The sequence below is a fragment of the Kryptolebias marmoratus genome, linkage group LG20 (genome assembly GCF_001649575.2).
Source record: "Kryptolebias marmoratus isolate JLee-2015 linkage group LG20, ASM164957v2, whole genome shotgun sequence".
Classification (NCBI taxonomy): Eukaryota; Metazoa; Chordata; class Actinopteri; order Cyprinodontiformes; family Rivulidae; genus Kryptolebias; species Kryptolebias marmoratus.
This window is the reverse complement of record NC_051449.1, coordinates 18,740,298-18,754,868: the sequence shown is the minus strand read 5'-3', so window position 1 is coordinate 18,754,868 and position 14,571 is coordinate 18,740,298. Positions and strand designations below refer to the sequence as shown.

The window sequence follows — 14,571 nt, the reverse complement described above, 5'->3', positions numbered from 1 at the left end:
ACAACCAATTATTGTCAGATTTCTGATTTTGCAACACATTCGGATATCGGAACCACTGCTTTGACATTAACACGGTTCGGAGCCATGAGGGGTGCGGTTTTTGTGTGCACTGTTTTCTGCTCAGCTTCACTCTGACTCTTTAATTTCATCACACGACCACAGCACGACATAACACTGCTTGAAGTGTTGCCCTCTGATTGACACTGCACCAACACAGTGACCCCAGAGGGCCCAAAAACAATCGGAACAAACATTAAACCAAAGAGAAACTCGCTCATACAACATCCTGCGACTCATTTTGATTCATAAAATCTCGACAAAAACGGGCATTTTTATATAGAAAAGAACTCCAGTAAACAAATGAAGTTTTTTACCAATTTTTAATTTGTTGTTTGTTTTTTTTACCCTGAGACATCCACTCTGTTGCTAATGTGGGGTCACTTCAGCGCAGTATGCGGTCCTACATCTTGGCTCAGACAACCAAACTTATGTCAAATTTTGCATTACATAGTTATTTACATTATTACATTATTTGCAGGCGCAGATAGCGGCAGCGGCTAGCTGTAGCGCCTCTGGTCCAGCTTGGGAGCACTCCCTGCAGGGGTTTCACAGTGTTTCCACCCGAACTGCCACACACTGAGAAACTGACAGCGGCGTAAAGATTTTTAAAACAGCGTTCACATATAGCGCTGTGAAACCTTAGGATGGCAGGGACCCACTCCGGACTCAGCCCGGCTCTGACTAGTCGTTAGCTCATCAGTCCAGGCAGAATTAAACTCTGTTTCTGCAAACTGAGTTCCTTCAAAGAGCTATCTGTAACAGGTAAGATATTGTTTACAATGTTTCCCAACTAAAAAAAAAAAAAATCAAATGATCACTTTTTGGTCGAACTAGGCACATGAAATTCACAGAACGTGTGAAACTCACACTTAGATGAGCTCTTTTAAATAGTTTCTTAACTTTTAATCTGTTGTTTCCATGTTTCCTGGTAATAAAATTCATGTTAAATGATTACTGTCTTGATCCCCAGCGGACTCAGGGGCTTCATTGTTCGCCGCCCGTTCCTCGAGGCGGCTCGAAGTCGAGCTGGAGGACCGTGTCCCCGCCGCTCACAAGGCTCGCTCACAGCTCCTCTGATCTCGGGCAGGATATTGGGACGACCTCTCCGTCACACGGCACGAGGAACATTTCCCCTCTTTGCAACATGGAGCGGAGGAGGCCATCGGGGTTGGATTGAAAGATCAGCTGTGAACTTCAATAAATAACAAGAGAACAAAACCAGAGTGGAAATGTTTTTTTTTTCAACACACACGTTAAAGTTGGGAATGTAACGTCGACACAACCTGCCCAGATGTTTCCAGTTAAACACGTTCACTCAGCCCAGCAGGCCTCCTTAATATTCTGGCATTCTTCATGATCCCTCACTAAAACCAAAGGTTCCCTTTTGACCTTTACTGGAACGTGAGGAAAGTTCACCTTCTGTTTATTTTGAATCCCTCCAGCCTCTTGGTATTTTTCTTGCTGTGACTGAGAATTATTTACCACGTTAACTGAGGTGCGCTGAAGGAACAGACCCAAAAGTGAGACCAGGAAACACATCAGCACCACGAAAAAGGTGCAGTGATGTGTCCGAAGCAGCTGCTGGGGATAGCTAAAAACAATAAAAGTTAATTGAAAGTAATACCATATCAGCTAAAAGTAGCAAATTGAGCTAAAAATGGCAAAATGCTAACAAAAAAACATTAAAGGTTGGGTAAAAGCAGCTAAAACAAGCAGAAAGTGAACTAAAAACTAAAGCAGCAAAATGTTAGCTAAAATTAGCAAAATGCTAAAGTCAGCTAAAAGGTACAAAAGGGGCAGCTAAGTTTGGTTGTTTCGATGTATAAAGTAATAATTCTATCTTTGTTTTTAGCACAGAGTTCAAGGATGGCTCTGAAATCTGCTCGACCTGTGCAGAAGGTCCGGGCCGGGCAGAACCCGCTCTCCAAGGGAGCTATCGTGTGATTGGTCAGAGCTTCGTTGTGGGCGTGTTCATGTGGGAAATCGGATGAACTGCTATGGAGTCATTTCACTAAAGCCGATTTCTTGACCTCTCTCAGAGTCTAAATCCAGCTTTAGGGCACACCATCTGAGGTGTTTGACCGTCCAACCTATGGAGAACTCAATCTGTTAAACTCGTGCTGTGATATCTCATTAAATCAAACAGTGAAGCAGGACTGGAGAGGTTTAATCAGTCCAAAAAGTGGACACGCTTACATCTAAAAAACACAACTGAACAGATGCTACTCTGTTGATACACACACACATCCAGCCTAATCCTCGCAGGCAGGAGCCACACAACAAATGTGCCAGTATCTCAGATCGACAGCACACCAACAGTAGTCTGAGGGGTCAATAAGGTGAAAACACATTTTTCCACGTGAGGGAGTTCACAGCAAAGAGGCCGATCAACTTAGAGCTGATATCAGGGTGAGGAAGAAGGGGACCCAGAGAAAAGATCCCAAATATATGAACATGGTTGGAATTTTATCTAAAGAAAAATGTCATTTTTAGGGTCTGTTGGAAGAACAGAAACAGTGACGTTACTCTTGGCTGCACAAAAAGCTCCACTCTGACACGTAATTGAAGGGAATGGGAATAAAAGTCTGCGTGATGGGGTGAAAATGGACTTTCGCGAGGCTTCCCCTTTTTTATTCCTTCTGCAACATTTCAGCTCCAAACGCCTGTTGCTGCCGAGTCTTCCTCCCTTACGGAGAGAAGGATCCAACCGGAACACTTTAATGGGACGTAAAGAAGTCACGACGAACCCCCTGCAGGCAATAATAAGAATAAACGATTCATCCTGAAGGCGTCGTGAACAAGTGAACACAATGGAACTTTGTGTGGAGACGGCTTGTGATTTCAGTCCGTCTCTCCCAATGAGACGGGAGCAGGGTTGGGGTAGGACGTGCGCCTCCTCCCGCCTTCCTCCCGGCTCCATAAGAGGAGGAGGGCTCGGGAGGGCAGGGATCGAGCTGAGCACTCTGAGGCTCGGCAAGTCAGAACCGGTCAGCAGAACCTCGTACCTGGATCTGCCTCTGTTGGCGATGAGCGGGCCGTCACTGCTGGAACCACATCCCTTCACATCTGGGAGTCTGCTACGGTCCTGAGAGCCACCGGAGAGCTTTCCTCTACGGACAGCTGGAGACGTCCCGCCTCTGTTTGGGCTTTAGGTAAGTCAGAACCAGGACAGCAAGAACCTGAACGCATCCTCCGGTTGACTTAGAGACTTTCTTCAAGCTTCTTTCAATTCATAGAATCATCGAAAAGCTTCTCAGACTGTTAACCTTTCTTTTGGATTCAGGTTTTCCAAAATTATTTCACTCCAAATCAATCAAAACATCCAAGTATTGTTGTTAATGTAATACCTTTTTTCTTTAATCCTTTTTTGAGTTACAAAAACAGTTGTTTTTTCCCCACAGAAAGCACTTTGAAACTTTGCTTTCCTTTCCTGAAAAAGCCACAAATGGTGAAAATGCATCTGGCTTAGAATGAGCGACTAAAACTGGATGGATGTCTGAAAATTGGATTTTCTGAAAACTTAAATCAGCTTTTTTTTTTTTTTGTCAGCTTTCCACAACACAATTTTGAGCGGCAGTGGACGTCTTTTAGATGCTTAGATGTGATCCACCAGTGTGAGCATAAAAAAATAAATAAAAAGAGAGACTGGAAAAAAGATTATCCTGCTGACAGAAAGTGAAGAAACTTTCCCACTAACCTCTCTTTCATCCGAGCGTCAGGTTTTCACTACATTATTCATTATTCCAACACCTCTAAGTAATAATATGAACTGAAACAAGAAGAGGACCGACAATGTTTAGAATCCGTCTGTGTTTTCTCTGTAACTAAAACACTTACTTTGATATTTGGTGTTATTTCATACAGCGTACGTCTCTCGTACATCACATGATGTTTCTGCCTTTTTATAAATCAGAGTCAGAAGTGTTGGTTTAACAGGCTGAAGGGTGTTCAGGCACGGTTCAAACCCTTAAACGCCTCTCTTTACAATCTTATCAAAGTCAAATAGACTCAAAGTATCATTTAAATGTCTGTGCCACATATTCTTTCTGGCAGATGGTAAAACGCGTTCAGTAAGGAATCCATTCTCAGGTTATAGATGGTTAATATCTTACCCGCTGTAGATAGGTCTTTGAACAACTCCTGTTTGGAGAAAAAACAGTTCTATCCCTGAAATGTGAGAGTAGTTCTGGTGAAACCTTTACATCGCCATTAGTTTCAAATTGCCCAATTATTGCAGCAGACATGTAAGATTCCTGCCAGAAGGGCTTCAGGCTGTGCGGGAAGTGCCACAGCTAGCTGCTGCTGCTTACATTGGCAAATTACCACATGGTTTTATGTAAACAACAATGTACCGAGAAACTGATGGTGGTGTAACCGTGAACGATTTGAGGTCTCATTCTGTCACATGGTGTCTGGTCCCAAATGCTTTATAAGATTTATATAATTCAAATAAAACAAATGTTTAGTTTTTCAGAGACAGCCCAACACAGGCCCCTGCTGGGCCTGAAGGAACTAAATAAATCACTGTAATGTTATTTCTGTGGTGAGGTTGTGGATCTCTCCTGACTTCAGTTTGTTTTCTTGATTTCCCGACTCCAAATAAAGTGTATCGGATTTGTATCGGAATGTTCTACCTCTGTGCAGAGTTACTTTGCCCCATATTGTTTTTTCTGACCCACGAACAATTCTGCCTCGAGTAACGCTCACACTGCAGCATTTTTCTTGCCTCTTTTTCTTTTTTTTTTGTCCCAGGGGACACGTCGGAGGACCGGCGTCAGTTGTTCGGTCGAACACAACCAAAGCCCTGAGATGAAGACCCGTCTCCCCTGCCTGGAGCTCCTCCTCCTCCTCCTGGTGGCTCACCTGCTCGTGGTCAGCGGGCAGCTTGAACCCCAGAGGCGGGGCCCCCAGGCGCCTCCCGCTGCCACCCAGAGGCCCGGGCTGGTGGAGCGGGAGGTGCAGGGTCCGGCGAGGCCCAACTTCACCATGCCCCGCCGCCGCTTTCCGCCCATGTGCACGGGCCCCACGGAGATCCGGGACACGTTCAAGTACATCAACACGGTGGTGTCCTGCCTGGTGTTCGTCGTCGGCATCATCGGCAACTCGGCCCTCCTGAGGATCATCTATAAGAATAAGTGCATGAGGAATGGGCCGAACATACTCATCGGCAGCCTGGCCCTGGGAGACCTGCTGCACATCGTCATCGGCATCCCCATTAATGTTTACAAGGTAAAGCAAGGTGTTGGGGATTATTTAGTAGCAGTTTTTGTGTTTCCTTGTGTAACACCCCTGTAGGAATTCTAACGTTATTTTTCGAGCTCACATAGAAATAGCTATACTCCTTACCGAGCTTTGAGCCCCTCGCCCACACCATTCCTGTCCCTATAATCAAGTGTTATTCCTCTAATAGAATCTGAACCCCCTCCATATCCCCTCCTGTCTCCCGGCTCGTTTCTTTTTTGCGTGAGTGAGAGGTAGACGGGACCAATCCGTATATTTGGCTAAGCGTGTTAAAACAACCCGCCGAAGCTTCACATAGAGGCGCTGACAGAACAGGCAGGGTGGTGCGGGGGAAACACTCGCTCACGTGATTTCAAATGATTTCCACTCACATTCCATTCAACTAATCAAAAATAAATAAATAAATTCACTCCAAAACGCCCCAAGTTATTCGTGTTCAGCTGTGCTCTTTTGCATTTCGTTTGGCTGCAGCGTTCAGAGGTTAAAACTGGGGTGGTTTTAAATCAATCCACCCTTTTGACAAAAAGATAAGTTACAACCACCAAGTGTTCCCTAGAAACAGTGAGTTCGCATTCCTGCATTTGTTCTGCATTGGATTCTTGTGATGAAACACTATTTGTCTCATTCCAAACCCTGCTTTAAACCCAGTGACTGAGACTCTGTGTGTTGCGATCTGTCTCCAGCTCCTGGCGGAGGACTGGCCGTTCGGGGTGGTTCTGTGCAAGCTGGTGCCGTTCATCCAGAAGGCCTCGGTGGGGATTACCGTGCTGAGTCTGTGCGCTTTGAGTATTGACAGGTACGCAGCCGCAACCCAAACGCGCACTTCCTGTGCCATGTTAGCTTTGTTTTCGTAACGCCAAAAAGCACCGCCTGCTTTGGAGCTGCCACCGGTTAACAAGGGTTTTGGGCTTGTAGGCTGTATTTCCTACAAACTGTAGATATACCAATGGAATCCAAACTCTAAGGCACCCTTTACACTGGGATGACGACCCCACCTATGCTCTCCACGACCTATTAGAACACGGCTGGATTGCCATCACAGCAGTGCTTTCTTGGTACTCGCCAAATGGGGTTTTCCTTCTATGTTCCGCATTCCTGAGGCGCTCTCCTCCTCTCTCACTCCGCCCTATATGCAACTCTTTGAGACCACATCAGGACGCCGTTAGGCACTAGATTGCACCACACTAGCACGATGCTCACATCTTGGCTGTTTTCATGATCTTGGGGCTTAGACAAGAGGCCAAAGGGACCGAGCCTTTATCAAATTCTTGACGACCAAGCCAAACCGGTGTTGGGGACCCTGCATCACGAATACACTGCCGTCGCTACCATGCCCCACACAGGGTGGCAATTCGCTGCTACCTCAGCGATAAACCACAACAACCTCACTACAGAAGTTCTGATCGAACCTAAGGTAGACCGATTAATTGGCTAATGTTTGAAGAATCCACATTAATCAACCTTTCCTAAAACCCCACTTTGCCCTGTCACTCTGTTGCACCTAATGAGGAACTCATTAATACGCTCCTGAAGATCTCACAGAGACCCTGCAAACACCATCCACATTCTGGCTGATTTAAAAAAAATTTTTTTATGTTGCAGCAGGTTCATGATTCAATGTGGAAGGCAAGCGCAAGAGAGAGATCTATTTAAGACAAGCTCTGTACCCAATTTGTTGGTAACTGATTTCACATTGATGCTTTTTTTTGTTTTCAGGTATCGTGCCGTGGCCTCTTGGAGTCGGATCAAAGGAATCGGAGTTCCAAAGTGGATGGCTATTGAGATAGCGCTCATCTGGATCTTATCCATCGTCCTCGCTGTGCCAGAAGCAATAGCCTTCGACATGATCACCATGGACTACAAAGGAGACCACTTGAGAATCTGCCTGCTGCATCCCATGCAGACAACATACTTTATGAGGGTGAGCTTCCACAGCTTAGAGGGGGGAAACGGTGCGTGTTGATTCAGCTGCGTGTGAAACGGGACGCGCAGACAAAGACGGAGAGAGGCAGCCGTGCAGATGTGTGCATGCCGTGCGTGGATATGAAAGCATTCCTTAACGTAAGAATGCTTAAACTCACAGTCACACTGTGACAATTTAATAGCTAAACGAGGGTTGGAAGGAGTTAGCCGAAAACAAAGCCCTGCCAATTATATATGACAAGGAGGGAGGTGGCTCCATTTGGTTGGCAGAAAGTTCATTTATATATGTTCCAGTTCCCCGAACTCTCAAAAGTACCGGCTTCATTTTCACCGAAGTCTTTTTGATAAATCAACAGACCCTGACCGCAACAGCTTGAAAACCACCCTTGACTTTCCTCACTCGAGTTCGGGTCAAACTGTGACTTCACTCCATTAAATCTGCGTCTGCTGCTCTGCTCCCCCCGGGCAGATGTTTGCGCATACCCCCCCGCCTCACTCCCCTCTCTCCTCTCTGTGCAGTTTTACAAATCAGCAAAAGACTGGTGGCTGTTCAGCGCGTACTTCTGCTTGCCGCTGGCCTGCACCGCCATCTTCTACACCCTGATGACCTGCGAGATGCTGAGGAAGAAGAACGGCGTGCAGATTGCTCTCAGTGACCACCTCAAACAGGTCAGCAAGCCGCAAGCCGAGAGGAAATACTTTCTCCCGAGCCTGTTTTGCGCATTTACAAGGAAGTTTAATCAAAACTGTAAAAGTTCAGTATCGATTCTTAGGCACCAACAATAAATCAGCCAAATTAGAGACAGAATTATCTCTAATTAACTTGATTTGTGATCGCAAGTTTTATGGCAAAACAATATGCTTTCAATGATATAAAGAGTCCACGGAGACCAGAATGTCAGCGCAGTCACTTCAGGGCCAAATGCGGATGATTTGTGTGCGCGTGTCTGTGTCTGTTCAGCGGAGGGAGGTGGCGAAGACGGTGTTCTGCCTGGTTCTGGTCTTCGCCCTGTGCTGGCTGCCTCTCCACCTCAGCCGAATCCTGAAGCTCACCATCTACGATGAAAAAGATCCGAACCGCTGCGAGCTGCTCAGGTATGGAGGGAAATACTTCAGCTTTAGGAATAAAAATAAATGAACGAACATGAAAAAAGTGGGACACTTAATGTGTGTCTGTGACCGTTGTAGTTTCTTTTTGGTGCTGGACTACATCGGCATCAATATGGCCTCCATCAACTCCTGCATCAACCCCATCGCCCTCTATATGGTCAGCAAGCGCTTCAAGAGCTGCTTCAGGGTAAGATCCGGCTTTCTCAGTGTCAGTGGGGCTTTTTTTAAGCAGTGTTCTGTGGAGTCGTAAGCAGTAGGAAGTGTCTTACCTGCTGTAGACAGTAGTCGGAAGGTTCTCAGTTTAGAGAAGCTCATGCTAAAGACAACTTTTACACCCGTTTGCATCAGACAATTGTTTCTGTAGACATCTAGAGTTATGTACGCTGATGCCTGTTTGTGTTGGAGTGCGGTGGGTGGTTCCATGTGGGAAGCGATTGTGTTGACACCCAGTTTCCTGATACAAAAGTAAAGCAGCGTAAAAAGAAAACCCATAAGACTGTTTATTTTAAGTGATATAGAAATGAGAGGATTAAATTGTTTCAGGCAGCTGAAATCTGCTCTGAACTTCCCTCCAGCTTGACACTTTGGTTAACAAACTTGCCTAGTTTTTGACGAGAGCACCGGTATTAATCGTACGTCAATACAAGGCTGTGTTGTTCAAACTAAACAGTGTTTGCATTCTTTCTCCTTTTGAAAATGTGTCCCATCTTTTCTCTGAACGTCTTCTCTCTTCCAGTCCTGTCTGTGCTGCTGGTGTCTTCCCGCAGAGATGTTACTGGATGAGAAGCAATCGTGTATGAAGCTCAAAGTCACAGACCAAGCCTCTGAGCAGAGCAACTCCCGGACCACCAACAAGTCCATCACAGCCTGAGCAGGCAGCTGGACGTATGACAGGAGGATGTAAAAAGGACAAAAAAAAAACCCAGAAAAGAACAAAAATGTATATAAACTGATGTGTGACTGAGTGAAGGTGGTCTCAGTCTTTTCTCATCTACGTTGACACATAAACTGTCCAGATGGGCCTTTCTGGAACTACATGGAAACATCAGAGGACTTCAGGAACTGTCATAATGGAAAACAAGAGTGAGATTTGTCGGAGCTTAACCAGTAAACTGGTCTAAACTACAACTAATGTGGGAAATGTTGAAAAGCAGTGTAATGTAATACGGGGAGTAAGGCCCCGTTTATACGAGAGTGGTCTCTGTAAATTCTTTTGGTGTTTTTTTCACTGCTTATTGTGGCGAATCAACAAGAAGAAAAAAACCCCAACACATTTACATGGATACGGCTGCGCTCCTTCAATCTGCTGTAGTTTCCATGCCAGGCAAGGTTACCAGATGGGAAATGATGACCTATTGTACTATCGCTTTAAAAAGATTGTATTTTGACCCAAACTATCATATGTGCTGAGTGAGGTGCTCCTTCTCGGAGGGGGGAGGGGAGGCTGTAGGATTAGTTATGTTGTGATTGGTGAACATGTGCACAGAAAAGGAGGGGGACTTGAACATAAAACTATGTTATAAAAACGGTAATTATTGTATATCTGGCAACACTGATGCCGGGCTTTCAACGAGACGCGCATACAGTCTGGAGCATGGAAACAGTTCCATCCAAAACGGTGGGTTGATGTCACATGTTGATGAGTAACATAAACAGCACTCTTTTTATCTGCTATTATTACTGTTGTGCATGTGCAGAACAGCTATTGACTGCAGCCGTCTGTGTTGTGCATGTGCGATTTCACACAGTGCTGCTTCCTTTGAAACACACAATGGGAGGGTCTAAAAGTCTCCACTCAGAGCCCCGGGTTCAGGAAGCTTCAGTGTCAGATAATCCAACCCCTGAACGGCTGAACTGCAACATAAATGTCACAGTTTCACTGAAACCCCATCGTGTAAACATGTATACACACCCAGGCCAGGTATACACTCTGCTGGATATTTCAAAAAACAGACTTTCTGCTGCGTTCGACCCTTCCGCTCACGTGCGAACAGCACTATTGGTGAGGAAAGACAGAGACTTTTAAAAACACTTCGCATTTAAAGATTTTGTTAAAGCTCTCTTTTTTTGTGTGTATCAGTGTGAACTTTTGATGCAGTAACCTATTTTCCTCACATCCAATCTTTGTGCCCTAGAAACCCAAACAACAATGGAGCTGTTTGTACCAGGGGGTTTTTCTGCATCTGTTTCGATTTGTCCTGATCCTATCACCTTTAAACGTTGTTCTCGTGCTGAAATTGTTAATAACTGAGAGGAAAATGTAAAAACAAGCTACATTTTGTAGCCAAACTAAGAATGTTTAAGTCTGTGCTTTTGTTCGAATCATCTGGGCCGATTTTGACTCTTTTAAATCAGCACAGAAAATATATATTTGAAATATCTGGAGCAGTGTAGACGGAGGCTTGAAGCAGCTCATTAAAAGTTCAACAATACCCCTAAAGGGCGAAACACACAGCATCAAAAACCGCGCCTCAGTTATTTTAACAATAACGACCCTCTCAACAAGCAGCAGCTGGCCTCCAACCATCGCTCGGTGCCACAAACAGTATTTCTCCACACTGTTCTATTAAAAAAATGTGTTTTTAAACTCACTCCTCACTTGGACACCCAGGTTCCCATAGCATGGCAGTTCTTCTCATGTTTGGTTGTAGCACCATTTCGTCTCGAAAGTATGAAATCGGCTGAAGAAAGAATAATTGCCGAGGTTGAGAAATATCTGTAGATATTTGACCCCCAAATCTTGTCATTATAAAGACAACAGCAAGGCGGTCCATTGGTTGAGAGGTTGGCTATTATGGTGACGAACCCTGTTTATGTAGCAGGCGTCAGATAATAATGGTAATGTTTTTGAGCTGTTGAAAAGATTTATGGGGCAAGTATTTTATTGTAACCCTTGCTGAAGTCCACAGAAGCAGAGATCTGTGCTGTCTATAATCTTCAACAGGACGTATGTTTTCTGTTTCTGTAGCGTGAATCGACGTGCTTCCAATGAGCGTTCCCGGTGGGTTTTTGGCTTAAGGGTGCTTTTGTTTGTCAAGTATTTGCAGTAAAATGAAGCTCTGTATTGAGAATGCTTTTGCATACTTGTCACATAATTGCTTTTACTGTATCTTCTTAAACTACTGATGTGTGTTTGTCAGATATTGTTTTATATCGATCAGTACTGAGCCCGATAGTGTGGCTTCGATTGTTAAATGACTGTGCCTGCTTTGTATTATTTTTAGCTGACTCATAGCATGCCTCAGCTGGTATGCTATCATTTTTTTCAACGAAAATAAATAAATAATTCAAATATATCTCTACAACAAAGAAAAAAGAAGAGAACCGCTGTATTTTTTTGCAAATAAAATGCATCAGTTTTACTAATAATAAGCGAAAAAAAAGCACAGTTGTAATTACTTACAGCGTCACAGTGGAGCTTCGTTAACCCGGCTGCGGTTGCTGGCGACACACTGTAAATGGCGGTTGCGACGGAGTTCTGACGACGTAAATAACAATCGATTTAAGACATGACGGAGACATAATTGAGACGGTTTGTGACTACATTGCATCAAATTTGCAAGTCATTTGCAGGAATGTTGCGCAGATGTTACCATTTATGTACATCTCCATATGTACGCAAAGTGTAATACCAATTTTGTGGGATTCTAGAGAAAATCCGTTCATTTTCTTGTGATTTTGTGTCTCCAACAGTCGCAGCCCAGTGAGACTTTGGGCTTTTATTGTCTTAACTCTGTATTTGCGTGTGTGTAAATAAGTGTAAATGTGTGTGGATGGGTTTGACTTCAGTGTGACAGCATCATGTGATTGTGAACACTATGAAAGCTACAGTGATCTCTCTATTTTTCTCCCTACTATCGCTCTCTCTCTCTCTCTCTCTCTCTCTCTCACACACACACACACACACACACACACCCAGCTCTGACCTGGAATTTGGCTTTGGGCTGAACCAGTGTCATGCATGTCACATTAGCTGTCAAAGAAGCTCTCTGTCCTGTGATCTTTCACCACTCCTCGTTTTATTCCTCTCTCCACCGTCCTCGCCTTCACTGTCCTCCTTTGTTCTGTTTTTTTTTCTGCCCCCCCTTGTTTTGTTTCACCTCCTTCCTCCCGTCTTTCTGCCTGCATTCCTGCCTCAACCGCTCCTCATAACCTCACCGTTCTTCCAAACATGTCTTCAATCACTCCACTGCGGTTCGACATTAAATCAAACCCCACCGGTGCTGTGAGCAGGTCTAATTGAAAGAAATCGCATTCCTCTCGGAGTCTTCTGCTCCCAGCAGAGGTCTGAAATATTAGATCTGGCTCTGGTTACTGTTGGCCCTCTTAATATATGATGGATCTTCTGTGAGATCAAACTCATGAGAATTGGGCATTACATTTCAACTGTACACTTTTTAGTATTCTGACTATCAAAACCTTTCAGCAAACAGTCCTGGAGTCAACAGGCATACAGCTTTTTACATTTAAAAACCCAATTAAGAAGTCCTCAAATGCAGCCAACTAAAAATAGTTTATGTTAACAAATGTGTCAGACTTGTTTTGGTTATTTTAAATAGGGAAAGAGTGATTCAGAATGTGGCGATTGCATTGCAAATTTCCTAACAGAGGCCGTAAAGTAGACAGACAAAAACATAAATGTAAAGTTTCTTACTGCAGCTATCAGCACTTTTTATGTTGAAGGCGTTTAAAAGTCAGAGCCGATGAAAAACCTGTGACTTCGGAGAGCATTTCAGTTGATTTTTCCAGGACTGGAGTACTAATGAAACGCAGAGGCGAGAAAGGGGGTGGAGTCTAATTTATGACTCCACCCCCTAAAACCACCTGCTGCGAGAAGGGCTGTAGATTCATGAGCGTAAAGCCACCTTTGCTGTACCCCATTTCTGTGGCATTTTGAACAATAACAAAAAAAAAGTAATGTAACGAAGACCTCTGGAAATTAGTTTCAAGCCAGTATCTCACTGGGCTGCGACTGTCGAAGACTAGTCCGTGACACAAAACTGCAAGAAAATAGGCCTTTTTTTCTTTTTATTTCCAGTCTCACTGAATTCTGAGCGTTTGGACCAACGAGCCACGTGACAACATCCAGTGCACCGAATATTTGATCATCGGAAAACTGTGTTCTAGGCTGTGCACATTATTTTGTTGGCCCACATCTCGCCTCTTTTAGCGTCGGCGTGTTGGGGGCTGTAGCCTCGGATGCTCTCTGTCGCAAAACACACCCCTCAAGTGAGAGACGCTCAAGGCGAGCTGGTGACGCCTGCGACAACTCTGAGACTATGCTGCAAGACAATTTATCGCACGAATGTTTGGAACATGTTCAGAACTCAAGCAATGGGACTGCTAGTTGCTTGACTCCCTCGCAAATATTCACCAACTAGTCTTGATGGATGCAGCCCAGAGAGATAATGGCTTTTTTAAATCTTTTATACTGGTTGGATTCAAAAGCAGAAGATAATTGAATAATTAAAGCATTTCCATTGGCTGATTTTGATCACTTGGCTTCTGTTCACGTGGCCTTTGGGTCTACCTCTATCTCTCTCTCCTTTGAGGGCTTTCAGGAGGGTCAGGAAGACTTTGTTGAACTTGTAGAGACCTCCTCAGCTCATACAGACCCACACAAGCACGGTGCACACGGGTTATCTGTTTCCTCTCCACAGCTGGAGTTTGGGTCTTGAGGGTCGGAGTATGAATAAAGCCGATGTGGCTCTTAGTTCTTCTTTCTGTTTCTTCTACATTCTTTTCCTACCCTCTCCATCTGCTGCTTGCTACATTCACACGGCACGCTCAGCAGAACTGTGCCAGCGAGCCGCAATCAAAAACAATTATCTGCCTTTGAACAGGACAAGGGATCACTTTTCTTTTTTTTTTTTTTTTCCTCTCTTCTCCCCTTACAGCCATCCTCTCCACACCATTATTAAAAACTATTTATTCTAGTGATTATCAAGTGGAGTGTTTATTATATACATATATATATATATACATATATACATATACATATATATATATACATATATACATATACATATATATATATATTATTATTTTTTTAAATTATAATATAGAAAGAAAGAAAAGAGAAAAAAAAGACTACAAAATATAAGATGTATACACAAAGAGAGCACACGGCAACACGGCAAGCACCTGACCACTGTCTGTTCCCCTGCAAAGAACATGACAAAGCACAGCATACACATGAATATACCTTCACATATCTATCTATATGTCTACATATGA

General features: G+C 44.1%; 1 protein-coding gene across 1 annotated transcript; it reads left to right on the top strand.

Annotated features, from left to right (window-relative positions):
• The first annotated feature begins 2,947 nt into the window (after positions 1–2,947).
• ednrba (endothelin receptor Ba) lies at positions 2,948–9,328 on the top strand. Its single transcript, XM_017420146.3, has 8 exons — positions 2,948–3,212; positions 4,813–5,289; positions 5,985–6,097; positions 7,018–7,222; positions 7,744–7,893; positions 8,186–8,319; positions 8,413–8,521; positions 9,071–9,328. The coding sequence occupies exons 2-8, from the start codon at positions 4,870–4,872 to the stop codon at positions 9,203–9,205; spliced, it is 1,266 nt and encodes a 421-aa protein (XP_017275635.1). The 5' UTR covers positions 2,948–3,212; positions 4,813–4,869; the 3' UTR covers positions 9,206–9,328.
• The last annotated feature ends 5,243 nt before the right edge of the window (positions 9,329–14,571 follow it).